The sequence below is a fragment of the Lycium ferocissimum genome, chromosome 7, assembly GCF_029784015.1.
Source record: "Lycium ferocissimum isolate CSIRO_LF1 chromosome 7, AGI_CSIRO_Lferr_CH_V1, whole genome shotgun sequence".
NCBI lineage: Eukaryota > Viridiplantae > Streptophyta > Magnoliopsida > Solanales > Solanaceae > Lycium > Lycium ferocissimum.
The window spans coordinates 56,292,710-56,308,896 of record NC_081348.1 but is presented as its reverse complement, the minus strand read 5'-3'; the positions used below and the strand labels follow the sequence as shown (position 1 = coordinate 56,308,896).

The following is a 16,187-nucleotide window of genomic DNA, read 5'->3' as shown; positions in this document are numbered from 1 at the left end:
CAGTTAAAAGCTACAACAACATCCAAGAAAGGAAAATAGAAGCAGATAGTGTTAGCTCCATTCATTATTATGTTAAACCCATCTTCTTCAAGACAGAGGCAGTGAAAATTTTCTTAGTAGCTAAATACTATTGTTTATAAACAAGTGTCAGCTCTTGAAAATTTGAAATAGATCATAAAGCTCTATATGGTCAAAACTGCATCCCAATTCTTAATAAGCAAGAACTTGTAGAAGTCATTCCATAATAGTGCTACTATATATAAAATAAAGAGAATGCGTATTCATTTTCTTTGGAATTGGAAAGGATAGGGAGAATGAAAGTTTGAGAAGTGAATTCTCATGTTAGTAGCTCATCCTTATTCAGGTTTGTTTAGTGCTAAAACTTGCATTCAACTTCAAAAAAATAAATGAAAAATAAAACAAAATTCCCATTGAAAGATGAAATAAGTCATGCTTTGTTGTAGAAACTTATCCAACAACTGCAACAAGCACCATGGATGGAAAACAAACCTTTTGAGTTTCTACGTCAAATAAAAACCTTGTAAAGAAGATAAATATTTTTGCATTGCACTACAAATAGCTTCACCAGCTATCTATTAACAACTTCTGCATCTATTCTGCAAGAAGAGTCACAGAACAACATATCTTGTGAACATAATAACAAATGAAGTTCCAAGAGAAGAAAATAGCTATCACATTTTTATAAAAGTATTCAGGTCATTATTATATGAAGGCAGATCTTTTTTTACCATAAGTAGCATGTCTACTCACAGTTTGTGTCAAATTTCTTCTCAAGGTCTACTACCACATCCTCCAGGAAAAGGTAGATCTTTTTTGCCATAAGTACCTATCTTTTCGCTTACCAATATATTTTGTACTGATGCTTTCCTGCTTGCGGGCTCTCCATTGCTTCTGCGGAACATAATATAGGAGCGGAAGAAAATTGAGAAATTAAATATAATATTATTCTTTTATAAGGATATAACAGTAATAAAAAAAATATAACGAAGATTTAATAATGTCTAATAAAACAAAGTAGCCTAAAATCTGCAAATTTAGTAATGTCCAAAGGAGTAATTTGTGGGGAAAAGAGAGAGAACAAAAACATAACGAAGAACATACCAGGAGTGTCATCATATAACCTGTTGCTTTCTTCTACATGAGTTTGAGAACTCCACACATTTTCACTGTAAAAGATCAAACTAAAATATTTTGGAGTACAGGATACAATAAACAACTTCCTGATGATCTCAGGAAAAGGACACCACTCATAGAAGTCATAATTTAGAGAGATAATTTCCACCACTATATATGACATTTAGAATCATAAAATTGTACTTAGCATTTTTTTCATATTGACTTCTTATGATTGCTTTATTTTTGCAGTAACCTTTTAGCTCGCCTCGCCAAAATCCTCAGAAACAAAGACTACTTAATTCACATTTTCAACTAGCCATAGTCAGTGGTGGAGCCACATAGAGCCGAGGGTGTTCATCCGAACCCCCTCAGCGGAAAAAAAATACTGTTTTTACAAGGTTAAAATTATTTTTTATGTATATATAGTATATGTCGAACCCCCTTAAGCTTCTTCATATGTTTACTTTTTTATATTTTGAACCCCTTCGGCGGAAATCCTGGCTCCGCTACTGGCCACAGTAAACAAGGAAAGTACAACAAGATCGAAGTATTTCAACTAATGACCAACAAGTTAAGCAAAACACATGTCGAAGAATGTTCTCATTATTTGAAGATATTGCTAAGAGTGTATGACAAAATGTACTGAGACTATGATTAATATTGTCTATGGTAAGAATGGATGGCATCATGAATGCGGAAATATGATGGTAGGTTCTCCCATTCCAGCATTACCCAACCATCATTAAATAAGATAGGAGAAGGTATGACTCCTGGTTATTTCCTAGGAAACAGGAGAAGGAAAAAGATAACTCTTTAATAAGATTATAAGTCCAAAGAACTTAGTTAAACTGACATATAAAGCTCAAAATTTTGAATTCAAATGCGTATTTGATAATGACAGAAATATTTTTGACATGGTGAACCCATCAAAAACTAAACTCTTGCGTTTAGCAGGTCTACAGTTTATATAATATACTTTACTCTGAACTCCTTGAGCCATCTGAGCAATTACTAGCTATCATTATATAAACCAAGTTACATTTGTTTCGAACTGTGAAAGGGGTATATAGAGGTGATAGTTGTATTTGATTTGAATTATAAAGCATTTCGAGAAAAACAATGAACTTACCAGAATCTTCAAAAGGATCATCTGTGTAAAACGTCATAAAAAAATGAATTTAATAGAAACTTTCTTTAAATTTCAGAAATCATTCCTAGAATGATCTGAGAAACATGAAAACTGAACCTCCAGTTTAGTCAACCAAGATTTTAAAATGCCATATATCTCATCCCAGATCCAGTCCCGCCTTACAAATCGACAATGAATTTTATTGAGAACGATTTTGGAACTTCGAGAGCAAGAAACTTAGCAATTCTATTGATAACGACAGAGGATAGAGAATAAGGGAACTTACCAGCCATTTTAACCAAATATTTTACATATTTTTATTATTAATATTAAAGTACTTGTCAAAATTGATCAGAACATAACTCAAAGCAATTATTCACTTAATTGCTTAAATTATCAAGTGTCAAATTGACAAAGATTTTACTCCGTTTAATTCAAGAAATTTGATTAATTAAGTAAAACATCATTTTAACTCTCAATTTTTACAAAATTGCATAATCATAATTGGCATTTACAATTTTAAAATTGATCATAATTATTTAGATTCTTAATCGTTGTTATATTTGAAAATTGTTTTGTTATATTACAGTTACAATTGAAATAATTGATTGATTAGCTAAATTTGGCTATAATTGAAATGACCAATTTCATGGCTAATTCAATTAGGCTAAATTCACAACTTTGAACTCTTTTATGTAATTAGCCGTGCCTTTAACCTAATTAATTGATTAATTAGTTAATTTGTGGTTATAATTGAAATGTTTGATTAGACACTTTCAATTTTGGCTATTTTATTTAAAGTGTCATTTTTACCCCTCCATATATATATATATATGTGTGTGTGTGTGTGTGTGTGTGTGTGTGTATATATATATATATATATATATATATATATATATATGTATATGTGTGTGTGTGTGTGTGTGTGTGTGTGTGTATCTCGTATACATGCTCAACCCCCTTATTCCCACAAACAAATAGGCACAACCCCCTTATTCCCACAAACAAATAGGCACAACTCAGGCCAAAAGAACCCTTGTTTCATTTCACAAAGAAATAAGGGTTTCCATTCGAAACCCTAGCCGCCACAAGGCGACTTTCTCTCTCCTCCCTCAGCCTTGCAGAAAATGGAAATTTTTGCGGACCCATATGACTTTTACAGGCTTGGTATGGTTTGTTTTGGGCAAAGCAATTAATGCACTGTCCCTTTTCTATCAAGACTAGACCAAACATGATATTATTTCCTTTTTTTCTTGCTTTTCTGCATTTTTCTGGTCAAAGGAGTGCAAATCTGGGATTTGTCTCAACTCGTTTGAATATCTCAATCCTCATTGGTTCATGAAGGACCGAACGAATTGACCCAATTTTGAGTCAAATCTGACCGTTTATATGATTACTTGCCTTAATCCTAGCCGTTGAATGTTAGATTGAGGGAACCATTCCTAGAAATTGTAAAAGTCCCACATCGAAATTGGTTTAGGGTTTCAGATTTTTAGGGTTCTCTATAAAGAACCCCCAATTCACATCTTACTCAGACGGAGACACAGAATATATCACATATTCACAACAAACTCTCGAAACCAGGGTTTTAAGGAAAGTGACCAACTAGAATTGGACACTTTAAACTAAATCTTTGCTTTAGAGTTAAGAATCTATTTTTCTTTTTTGTGGATGAGTTGGGATATTTGAGGAACAAGGAGCTTTCAATTCCATTCTCGACAATTGGCTGTGCATAAGAAAGGTAAACTTCATTCCTTTCTTTTATTTTCAGTTCTTATATGTAGTGTGTTTATGTGCTTAGTTTGTTGTTTAGTTTAGTTGTCGTTACGGTATGCTTAAATGCTTATATGTTGTAGTTTGCTGTTTCATTTAGTTTTTTATTGTTAGTTTGCCTTCGTTATGCTTTAGTTTAGTTTAAGACATGTTTGAATGCTCTTGATTAGTGTTTAGTTTGTCTTATACTTGTAACATGCCTGTTTTAGTTTAAGTCTATTCATGCTTAATCCTAATAGGTTTTTTTTAACTTGTTTTGGCTTCATGCTTGGACAACTGGATGAATAATTTAAGTATGGGATTGATTGGACATTGCTGGTTGCTTATAGGTTCAACTATTTTAGTTTGGTTTAGGCAGTTGCTATTTGGCTAAGTGTATGTTAGTTTAAGTTAAGCATTAGCCTGTTTTCTTTTGCCATTTTAACTTAATCACTGTTGTAATCTATATCTAGTCAAGTTATTAGCATATGGTGTAACTTTAATGTGATTTAGTCCATGATTTATTGATAAGTTACAAGTTGACTGAGCTATGTAAAAAATTTCTATCCATTACATGCCTGTTATGACACTTCTAAGCCACTTGTAGTTTCAGATGTTGCTTTCTCAGTGCTTTTTTTTAAGATTAGTTATTGCTTGATTAGGGTATTAATACGATTCCCTTATGTTTGTTCAAGAAACGATCCTCCTTGAGTTTTTGTGCATCCCGGCCTAAGTAGGTCAACCGATTTAGATAAGCGTTGTTGTCCGGTCTTGTGTAATTTAGTTGATGCATGAGCTGGTTTATTGAACTCGTTTGACTTAATTTTAGCATAAAAAAATCAAATTTGATCTATGATGCATGAATGTTGTGTCCGCCACAGCTCCTAAAATGCGCTGCTATGTTTAAAATCATGCTTTAAGGTTTTTTGGGTAAGAGACCTGGGTTTGGCAAGTATTTTCAATCATGTGTAAAATTTATATGAAAGGATTTAGTTAGGGAAATCATGCCTTGTCTATCTGAGGAAACTACGACAACCTAGTCTAAACCGCATTTCTTCATGTCCTATTATGCTTAAATAGGTTCAAAATCTGATATGAGTAAAATGTTTATAATATTGATGTGCTTTCGAATGAACTAATTGGTTGTAATTCACTAGGATAGTTAAGTGTCTATATACTCATCTCTGTCTGGTTCAAACAGTGTCTAATCCATGTATATTCATGCATATGATGTGTATAAATGAGTTTAAGTGTCTACATAGTATTTGCATCAGTATTTTTTTTTTGTTTGGCATTCTATATTTATCCCATAGTCTTGTTTCATGTAGTAGATGCATATAGGATACAATTTGGTGCTTTAGCTTTGCCTAAGTATGAATGAAAGCCTAACACATGATTTGAATAGGTCTCACTTGCACAAACTAATGTCAAGCATGCTAACTCTGTGTTTGTTATTGCTTATGCTCTATAACTGTACATTTTATTTGACTTCTTTAAATAGTATGAATGTGGAAAAAGGACCATACCCCTTTACTAAACATGTAAGTAACCAGTTAGTACCATATAGGCCCCAAATGATTAGCTTTGTGAGTTTGCTGCTGTCTGCCTATCTCGTTGGATTTTAAATGAAATGCTTTGTTGGCCTCAGTCTGAATCTTATATAAGACCATGTCTAGATCATCAATTCACCTGCTATAGTATTTCCTTCTCCTCATACTTGTCTGCACTACCGTATTGACAGTGCTTTTGTAAAGCATGTTGACTATTGAAGTTCCTTGTTTGAAATGATGGCCATATTGATTTATTGAGGTATTGGTTGTATAAGTGTTGTGTCTTTAGGTCTGAATCACTGCTGTTGACACCCAATTTCGTCCCTCCTTTATTCTAATGTATTTCCTGGAGTTTCTAAATTTATTAACGAGCTAAGTATTTCGTTTTCACCACTATTTTATTTTTCTACTACTATTTACTTTCATTACTTTATTACAAATTTTAAATGGTCCGTCATCGTTCATTATTTGTACTCGTTAAATTAATTTTTACTTTGTTAAATCATTTACTAATTACTATCCAATTTCACATAGTATATGTTAGAAGCCAAAAATAGTATTTTTCGGACCAATATTTGAAGCCCATTTCTCCACCCAACATTCGTCCGCTCCAGCCCAACCCTTTTTACCCGACCCGGCCCATGCGTTTCAGCTCCTAAACCTAAGGAAAAGAAAGCAGCCGCATAACTCACCTCTTTCTTTCTCTCATCTCCCTCGGTTCCTCTCTTCCTCATCCCTTCCATTTTTGAACCAAGATCCAAACCTCCTTTAGCAATGGCAGATTTTGCCACCCCGTTTTCATGCAATACTCGTCCCTCTCTTTCTCTCTCACTTCTTTCCTCTTCCAAACAAGATATGAATCAACTTTCAACTATGGCAGAGCTGTGCCACCTATTTTCGTGCAATACACAGTCCCTCCCTCTCTCACCTTCAATGAAAATAGAAAATCTCAGAAGTCCTTTTGTGTTCTTACAGACCTTGCATGGCTTAAATCGGGAGGGATAATTTATAGGTTGTCACGGGTTCGACATTGAAAGAGCGTTTTTCCTCAGCTTTTTTGTTTTCTTGTGTTTGTTTCGATCCGAGTTTTAATGAGTTTCTTGTGTGTGTAGGGTAGAATCTTACTTTATCAGCCTTTCAGATCCTTTCGAGTACAAGTTTTAAAGGGTTTTTTGTCCATTTCCCTTTGGGTCTGATCGGTGTCACAACAAGAACCCTAACGTTCGGATTTGGTTTTTGAATTCAAGTTCAAAACCCCGCCCAAATGGAAACCCTAACACTTTCTTCCACCTATAAAATACATCCTTGAGTCATAGTCAAAAGGAGGAAAAAAAGGTTTTCGGGTCGATAGCATACTCTAAAAATTTTCATACTACTTTGGTCTTTAGCATTTTTCTGATAGAAACATTTCTGGGTTTTGATTCTGAAATTTTCGATTCGAATCGTCTGTCGTGTTTGGGTGTGGATTCGCGATCGTCGACGCCCCACTTCACTGTACCCACAAAAGGTCGGTAGATCTCCCTTCGTTATCTGTTTATTAGTAGCTTATGTGCTTTCTATTTGTTTCATACGTTAACGTGTTTCATTTGTTCGACAGTTAGCTGTTAGGTTGGTTTGATGTTCGTTAATGTTAATAGATAGTGTCGATTTACGCTAGATTCGGCTTGTATAGATTCATATATGTTTAGCATATAAATTCGTTGGTTAGCTTAGCCTTAATGTGTGTTGATATATATCTACTTGGATATCAGATTTAAAGGGATAATTTGTTGGCATGAATGTGGCAATATTTGAACACCTCCTTGTTGATATCCGAATCGTTGTTTAGCTGTTTACCCTCTTAGCAAATGACACTTGGTTATAGAAACTTAATAATAATGGCTTGACTACTCTCGAATGATATTACTTAGCCTTGTTTGAACACCGTATATACATGATAATTTAACTATGTCCAATCTTAAAAGATGTGTTAGCCTATCAGTTAAGGCATGAGGTTTTAAGAGGGAACTGAGAGTCAACAAATGAAGATTTGGGCAATTTCTTTAATGATCAACCGAATAAAATGAACTAGAAATTGGTAACAAGAACTTTATAGGCCTTGTATAGGAGTTAAAATCTCTGATAGTTCTGGACAGTGTGTACATTAAACATGAGTTTGTTGAATGAGATTCCTTTCAAAGTTGCTCTCTCTCTGTTCAACCATCTAAGAATATGAATGAAATGACTTAGTTAAATGTGCAGTTGGCAGGATTAATAATGGACAATAGTGCTAGTAAAGTTTGATATGTCTGTGCTTACTTGAAAGGACCATGTTTGTAAAAACTGTCCTGATTTGGTTCATGCGCAGGAAGCAGGTGACTGTTGTCACCATATTCATGATACGAAATGTTTCGTGTTCCTTTTATTTTGCTTCTGCAAGTGATTAAACTGAAGTATCGATCTAAGTATTATCATAGGCTATAAAAAAAAAAAAAACTGGCAGCTATTTCGATACATTGAGACTGTTTGTACCGATTGAGACCTGAGATATATGACTGCCTATGTCTGTTTGTTACCTGTTCTGTTTTCTTGCAATGACTAAGATTTTGAACGAATGGGTGTCAACTCTTTTTTTGCTTGAAGTGGTTAATGAGATGAGTTATTTATTTTGGCATAAACTTTATGGCTGTAGTTTTGTGTTTTAGTCTTCGTTAGTTTCCATGCTTGATTAATGCGAGGCTTTTCTCAATCTGATCGTCATCTGATATTGACTTGTGTAATACGTGTTATGGAGTTATATAGTGTTCTTAAAATCTCGGTTATGTGTTGATTATTTGAAATTATTTTCGTGTCATTCTTTGTATTGATAATGGCAGATTACCCCTTGCTATCTGAACTTGCCATCCTTTCCAGATGAAGTATCATTTAAAACGAGACTAAGAAATACTCAATGGAAACATATACGAGTACAATATTACAACTTTATTAAAAATTTGTCTATGTTGGAGTGTTGCCTTGTTTACTGTGTTACAAGTATACGATGGCGAGTCCGAATATATACGAAATATACACAAATATACGTTTTATATACGAATCAACGATCCATTTTAAGTTCATGTTTTACATGCTTTACCTTGTTCGTTGGGTGTATATTAATCCTTTTCTTTTGTTTGTGCATGATCATTGCATACGAGTCCAAGGGATTCGTTTTCCTCCGCATTCGGTGTTGGGCTAGAAGCCCAACGAAATCTCTCTCGCGCCATTCCCATCAGCCCGTCCGCGGCAATACACAACAATTAGCTTTATTGGGCCAAAGCCCAACAACGACAGTCCGCAGCATCTATTAAACTTCACTGGGCCGAAGCCCAACAAAGATGAACAGTAGCGGTCCTAAAATGGGCTGAGCCCATTTAAATCACTTTTTGTTTTATTCTTCTATTTCATTTTTATTTATGTATTTAATTTGCAATTACATGACTAACACTTTAGCTGTTTTGTTTGTCTTAGCTAGAATGAACCTTAGTGGAATTAGCGGGTTAGTTTAGTATGATGAGAGTTAATTCTAGAAGAAAAACTAACAATTATTTCTATAGGTTTCATCCCTTTTTATGATAAATTATTTATAATATCTAAAATATTCTGTATTAGAGTGATTAATTTCCAGAACAGCACGATTACACATTTTGAGTTAAAGAATTAAGATTCACTTTTACTATTTTAGAAATTGGAAAACGTCATAAATTCTTACATTAAGCTAATCTATTTTGAGAAATAAGGAAAACGAACTACTTTCCATGGACAACAGTTTCATTTTAACTCCTTTCCAACATTTGAAATATGTATTCGTTAAAACAACTTTTGTACAGTTTATATCGACCTAATATTCTTTCTATAAAACCTTTAGATATTTATCCAAATTAACTTTACAAACCCCTGTTTTAATTTGTTAATCCGCGTAATTTATTTTTTTCAAATATTTATAAAATATTGCACCATTTTGGGTTTTCTTCAGTTTATCTATAACTAACTCTTTTATACAAATTATTACTTTTTACAAATCTTAGCTTAACAACATTATTACGTTTTCCCTTAAGAATTTTAGCAATATTTAACAATTATTTCCCTAAACATTTAGAATATTACATTAACACTTAGCCTAATTAAATTTAAGTCCGGTCGGTTAACCATTGTTAATGGATCTTAGAGGATGCCTAATACCTTCCCTCTAGGTTAGTTGAACCCTTACCTAGATCTTTTGGTTTCGTAGATTTTAAAACAGAGTTAACTTTAAATAAATGACTTTAATAAATTTTAGGTGCCCTAATTCACCGTAAATAATTAGGTGGCGACTCCTTAACTTTAATTAACCCCGGAATTACCGGGATGTTATAAACTATTTTGACTTAGGTTAAAATAGGGTATGACAACTGCATGTCTACCTCTCTGTCCTTTTGATGCTATGTGTTGCCCTAAAAAATACAAATGAGTGCATAATATGAATTAATAGGTTTTGAACAGACTCTAGTTTATGTGTGTTTCCTACCATAACATGTAGCCCCCTATCCTCTGAGTTTAGGGGTTAAATTTTAGTATTGTTCTATTGCTGTGAATGGAGTGCATACATAGATATATAGGATATATACAACCTTTATATTCTTTGGTATATATAGACTTGTATATCAGGTATATCTCACTAAGGATCTTAGAACAGAAATTACACTTGTTAGGATTGGGCTTTTTAGCCTGAAAGTTTGCTGTGTTACGCTTATGTTTGAGTTAATGTTCATTTTGTTTATTTGGGCTTGTCTTTAATACTGTTTTTTCCTTGTTTGGGCCTGCCCTTTTGTTCTAGTTTTAAGTCTCTATATGTCTGAACATGTGTTTATTTGCTTTGCTTTGCTTTAACTGGTTGTTTGTATACGTATAGACTAATTTTTTTTTTTTGGTAAATAAAGATTTTATTACAGAGCTTAGAAAACAGGTGCATGGACAAGGTCCCATGGTCCTGTTTCATTGGAATAACAAGCTAAATCACACAACAAATAAACTAAGAAGGATAGTAATCCATTCGGGCTAGTTGGCTTGCCAATTTTGGTTGCATATTTCCTCTCACCATTATCTCTTGAGCAATTATCCTGATGAGTGCACCAGGTTCCCTCTGTTTGCTTTGAAAAACTCGGTTGTTCCTTTCTTGCCATAGGAAATAAATACAACCTGCAGTTATGAGTCTAAAGATTTGAGATTTTGCTGCTTTACCATTTACGTGTGTAGTCATCCACCTTACTTCATCAGTCCACTCCATTGCATATCTATTGTATCCTTGCCACTCTACTATTTTCTCCCAGACCCTTGCTGAGTAGCTGCATTTGAAGAATAAGTGCTCCACTGTCTCATTTTCAGTTCCACATAGGGGGCAAACCAGTTGTTCAGTTATCCCCCATTGCGTCAGTCGGTCTCTGGTGTAAAGTCTCTTGTTAAGTGCCAGATATAGTATAAAAATCCACTTAGGAGCACCTTGGTTATTACACACCAATCTCCTCGAAGTCACCTTTAGATGGTTTCCCCGGAGCTTCTGGTATACTTGTTTAATTGAGAAGGTGGTGATGCTGTTGAGTTGTTGTTCGTCAATACCTGCTTCTTCCAAGATGTCCACTGCTTTAAATATCTTTTTCAGCATCCACGAGGCTTGTTTGGGAAAGATACTCCATACACTCTGTTGCTTGAGGTAATATTCATGTACCCATCTGACCCATAGCTTGTTTGCCTTCTTACATAGGTTCCAAAGTAATTTACATATGGCAGCTTTGTTCCATGTTTGAGCATGCAGCACGTTCAGTCCACCAGCAGCTTTGGGCAGACATAATTGTTCCCAAGCTATCAATGCTTTCCTAGATGCTGTTGTGTCCCCTGTCCACAAGAAGGTTCTACAAATTGTTTCAACTGCTTTTAGTACCTTTTTTGGGAGTATGAATATCTGAGCCCAAAAGGTTTGTATGGAAAATAGCACAGTCTTAACTAGTTGTAATCTGCCAGCATATGACAATAGCTTTGATGTCCAATGTGTAACTCGTGCCAACATCTTGTCCGTTAGGGGCATGCATTGCATAGCAGTGAGTCTTTTTGTACTTAAGGGCACTCCTAGATATCTAAAGGGCAAGGTTCCCTTAGTGAATTGTAGTTTGTCCAGAATCCTTTGTTGTGTCACATTGTCTACCCCCCCAAAATAGATAGAGCTCTTACTAGTGTTTGCGATAAGACCGGAAGCTGCAGAGAACCGGAGGAAGCAGTCATAAACTTTGTTAATTGAAAATTCATCACCTCTGCAAAATAAGAGCAGATCGTCTGCAAACCCAAGCTGCACAATATTCAATTTGGCACATTTTGGATGATGATTGAAATCAGGATCAGTACCCAAAGGTTTCAGGCTTCTATTCAAGTACTCCATACATATCACGAACAGGAAGGGGGATAGGGGGTCACCCTGTCTGAGTCCTTTCTTTGCTGGGAATGCCTTTGATGGCTGGCCATTTACCATGATAGCATAGTTAACAGTTGTTACACACACCATGATCCACCTTACAAACTGATCAGGGAAGTTTAAGCTGATGAGAACTTGTTCTAGGAAGGGCCATTCTATTGAATCATAGGCCTTTTGCATGTCTATCTTAAGCATACACCTAGGAGAGATGTTTTTCCTATTGTATCCTTTGACTAACTCATGGCTTAAGATAATGTTGTCACTAATTAATCTTCCTGGAACAAAAGCAGTTTGGTTATTTTCAATAATTTGCTCCATAACATATTGCAGCCTTTTCGTGATGATTTTTGAGATAATTTTGTAAAGGACTGTACAGCAAGAGATGGGCCTGTACTCCTTTACATAGGCTGGATTTTTTACTTTTGGAATGAGAGTGACACTAGAACAGTTCACTTCAGGAGGCAGTACCCCATCATGAAAAAACAATTTAATGGCAGCTATAATGTCTTTACCTATGATTCCCCAAGCCTTCTTGAAAAAATAGGCATTAAAACCATCATGTCCTGGTGCTTTGCCATCATCAATATCCTGGATAGCTTGGTTTATCTCCTCAGTAGTTACAGGCCTTGTCAACTTCAGCTGGTCTGTTCTATCAAGAATATTCCCCGCCTTCATAATCCCAGGATCAATTGCAGGTATTGATTCAGCTCTGGACCCCAACAGTTTCCCATAGAAGCCACAAATTTCTTTCTCTATTTCCTGATCAGTATAGAGCAGTCGACCAGTTTCAGTTTTTAAGCAGCTAATCTTGTTCTGTGCTACCTTGCTCTTCATACTTGCGAAGAAAAATCTTGTATTTGAATCTCCCAGTTTTAACCAGTGAACTCTGGATTTTTGCTGCCAGATGCGTTCTTCAATATTAGTCCATTTCTCAAATTCTTTCCTTAATAGCTTTTCTTCTGGTATGAGTTCTTGATGTTGTCCATCTGCTATAGAGTTTTGTATGTCTATCAGCTTCTGCTTTATTGTGTCTATCTTCTCCACTATCCCCTGGAACTCGGTCTTTCTAAGCTTCTTCATTCCATTTTTGACACTCATAAGTTGCCGCCACACCTGTTTGAGAGAGGGGTACGGTAGATGTTTGGTCCAGCAGCCCTCCACAGTTTGCTTAAAATCTTGGTGATCAGCCATATAATTGTAAAACTTAAAAGGTCTGTGAAGGTCCCTTATTTGTTCTATGATAGAGATGTATAGAGGGGAGTGATCAGAGAAACTTGGCTCAAGAGCAGTCACATTAGTAGTAGAGTTGTTCATCATCCAAATTGAGTTAGCAAGTGCCCTATCTATTTTGCTGTACACAGTTCCATTGGACCAGGTATATTCTCTTCCGCCTAGGCTTAATTCATGAAGGCCAGTGTTTTGTATGAACTGTCTAAAATCTCTTACCTCACATTCTTGGACCTCTGTGCCATTTATTCTATCTTCAGCCTCTGTTATAGCATTGTAATCACCCATAAGTAGCCAGGGATCCTGCACCCTAGCTTGCAGCCTTTCTAGTGCATCCTATAATGACCTTCTAGTGATGACAGTGTGCAAACCATAGACAGCAGTCAACAGGAACTGAGTGTTGACACCCAATTTTGTCCTTCCTTTATTTAATTTTATATACTCGGGCTTCTAAATTTATCGACGAGCTAAATACTTTATTTTCGCTACTTTTATTTTCAAACATTAATAGCAGTACTTTATCACAATTTTTAAATGGTCCGTCATCGTGCATTTTAGGATTTGTACTCGCTAAATTAATTTTTACTTTGTTAAATCATTTATTAATCACTATTCAATTTCACATAGTATATATTATACTAGTTGTCAAGTTAGAAGCCAAAATAGTATTTTCGGACCAACATTTGAAGCCCAGATATTAAATTTAATAGCCCAAAGGAGCAGCCCGTTACCATTTACCCGACCCAGCCCAAACGAAATAAGGCAAAACCTAATTTTTCTCCTTCAGCCGCTTCTCTCATCTCTCTCCTCTCTCTTTTCAGCCGCGCCTTCTCTCTTCTTTCTCTCTCCCTCTTCTCCCTCTCGTCGTCTCCTTCCATTTTAGCAAAAAACACAGACCCTTTTTGCCATTCCAGACCTTGCCACCCCGTTTTCGTGCAACACCCTCTGCCCCCTTGTCATCTTCTCTCCTCCCTCTCTCACCTTCAACGAAAATAGAAAATCTCAGAAGCTCTTTGCGTTCTTGCAGACCTTGCATGGTCAAATCAGGAGGTTTAATTAATGATCTGTCACGGGTGAAGGTGAAAAAGCGTTTCACCTTTCTGGCGGTTTCTTTGGTTTGATCTGAAGCTTTAATGGCTTCTTGTCCGTTGCGAGTTCGAGTTTTGTTTCTATCAGCCCTTTTGATTTTTTCGGGTATGAGCTTTAATGGGGGTTTTTGTCTCCTTCCCCTTTTGTGTCTGAGCAGTATCACAACCAGTTGACTAACGTTCGGATTTGAAAAATGATTCAAAAACGAGGGAAGCCCTAATTTTACTACTATAAAAGGGACCCTAAGTCCATAGCCGAAAAAAAAGGGGGAACAGAATACCTCATCGCACTCAACGTCTCACCTTTTCACTACTATTTTAAGTCTTAGCCTGCTCTAATTCCACTCTGTTCCAAGTTGAATCAGTCGCCACAAACCCTACTTAAAATACATTTATTCTCGCTACATCTTGAAACACTCATTTTTGGAGTGATAAATTATTTACGCGTATCGATTCGACTTTTACTTTGGAGTCGAGGGTAGATTCACGATTCGTACCCCGTTCACTGCACCTGGAAGCGGTAATTCCCTCTCCTTTTCCTTTTCTAAATTCTTGTTGGATGTAGTTTGTAGAGTTTTCGTTCCTCGCTGTAGCTTTAGTACTTAGTTCTGTTCATAGCTCATAGTTTGATTGGCGTTTGGACTTAGGTTGCTGTTTGTGTTTAGTGTGGAGTAATTTTCATCCTCGTTTTACTTTTTAGTTTTTGGTGTATTTTCAGTTCTGCTATCAGCTTAGTTTAATTGTTAAGTTTATTGTTGGATAGTTGATTCCCTGTGTAATGTATGAAGCATGAAACCGCTTATTCATCGCATTATGGATTCATTTAGAATATAAAAATTATATTCGGATGTTGTTGAGATCCATTTATGTATATTCATAGTCCTGGTTTCAATCAAATCCGCCATGTTGTCCCACTTTTTCTTGAAGTTTTGACTTAGCAGATGAAATGGGGATGTCATATTCGATATTGACAAGTTCCTTTTAGATAAACACCTTATGGATGAACAGTCTGCTTCCATAAAAAACATCTATTATAGGAAATCTGTTGTTGTCTCCATATAAGTTGAATGAAATACATGTGTGAAAGGGAAATACATGTGTGAAAGGTCCAGTAGTTGCTTTTTGTGTTGAGATAGTAAAACATATAAGCACTTTTAAGTTTTAATTCAGGTCTGTTTTGAACCTCAACCCTCTTTTTCATTTCTAACCCAAATAATTTAAGGAATTGGTTATACTTCCTTAAACGTAGTTCTGAAGCTAATTGATCTTTCAAGTCTCCTTCCCTACAGTTATTTTCAATAGCATTTCCTACTTATGTGCTGTTCATGTGCTTAGATAGTTCAGCTTGTCATTTTCCAGTATTGTTCGTCGTTTATGCGCTTAGATAGCTTAGTATTTGGTTGTTTAGATAGGTTATGTTGTTTCACAGCTTTATTATGCATGACTAGCTTCCTATCCGATCTGTTTGGGTCGGTTTAGTTATTAATTCCATGTTTAGATAGGTCATTAGTCAATCCCATGTTAATCTAACTCATGTGGTTCGAGAAATCATATATTGTTCTGTGGTTAATCTATCTACTTTTAGATTACTTAGTCTCTGTTAATGGTGTATGAAGTCTGAAGAAGGATATATGTATGGTCCGGACTCGTCTTATTGTGGTTAGCCTATGTCCATACTCACTCGGGTCTGTGTATGCTAGTTGCTTATACGTTTGAGAATGGGAGTCTATGATTATCACTCCGTATACTTTATTCAGGTTATGATCAGTAAATTATGGTCTCTTGCTGTCTAAATGTCATAACCCAGACCCCTGTATCGATGTTCTAGTCGTTGTGGTTTTGCATCA

General features: G+C 35.5%; 1 protein-coding gene across 1 annotated transcript; it reads right to left on the bottom strand.

The window, feature by feature from the left end:
- Positions 1–10,510: 10,510 nt before the first annotated feature.
- LOC132063007 (uncharacterized) lies at positions 10,511–11,649 on the bottom strand. Its single transcript, XM_059455459.1, has 2 exons — positions 10,827–11,649; positions 10,511–10,733 (listed from the first exon to the last, which is right to left on the bottom strand). The coding sequence occupies exons 1-2, from the start codon at positions 11,642–11,644 to the stop codon at positions 10,595–10,597; spliced, it is 957 nt and encodes a 318-aa protein (XP_059311442.1). The 5' UTR covers positions 11,645–11,649; the 3' UTR covers positions 10,511–10,594.
- Positions 11,650–16,187: the final 4,538 nt, after the last annotated feature.

Excerpts from the sequence above, each read along its gene's own strand:
- LOC132063007 (XM_059455459.1), bottom strand. The coding sequence starts at position 11,644 with ATGCCCCTAACGGACAAGATGTTGGCACGAGTTACACATTGGACATCA. Across the intron at positions 10,734-10,826 it reads GAGTGGACTGATGAAGTAAG|GAACAACCGAGTTTTTCAAA; the intron begins GTGGATGACTAC and ends ATGGCAAGAAAG.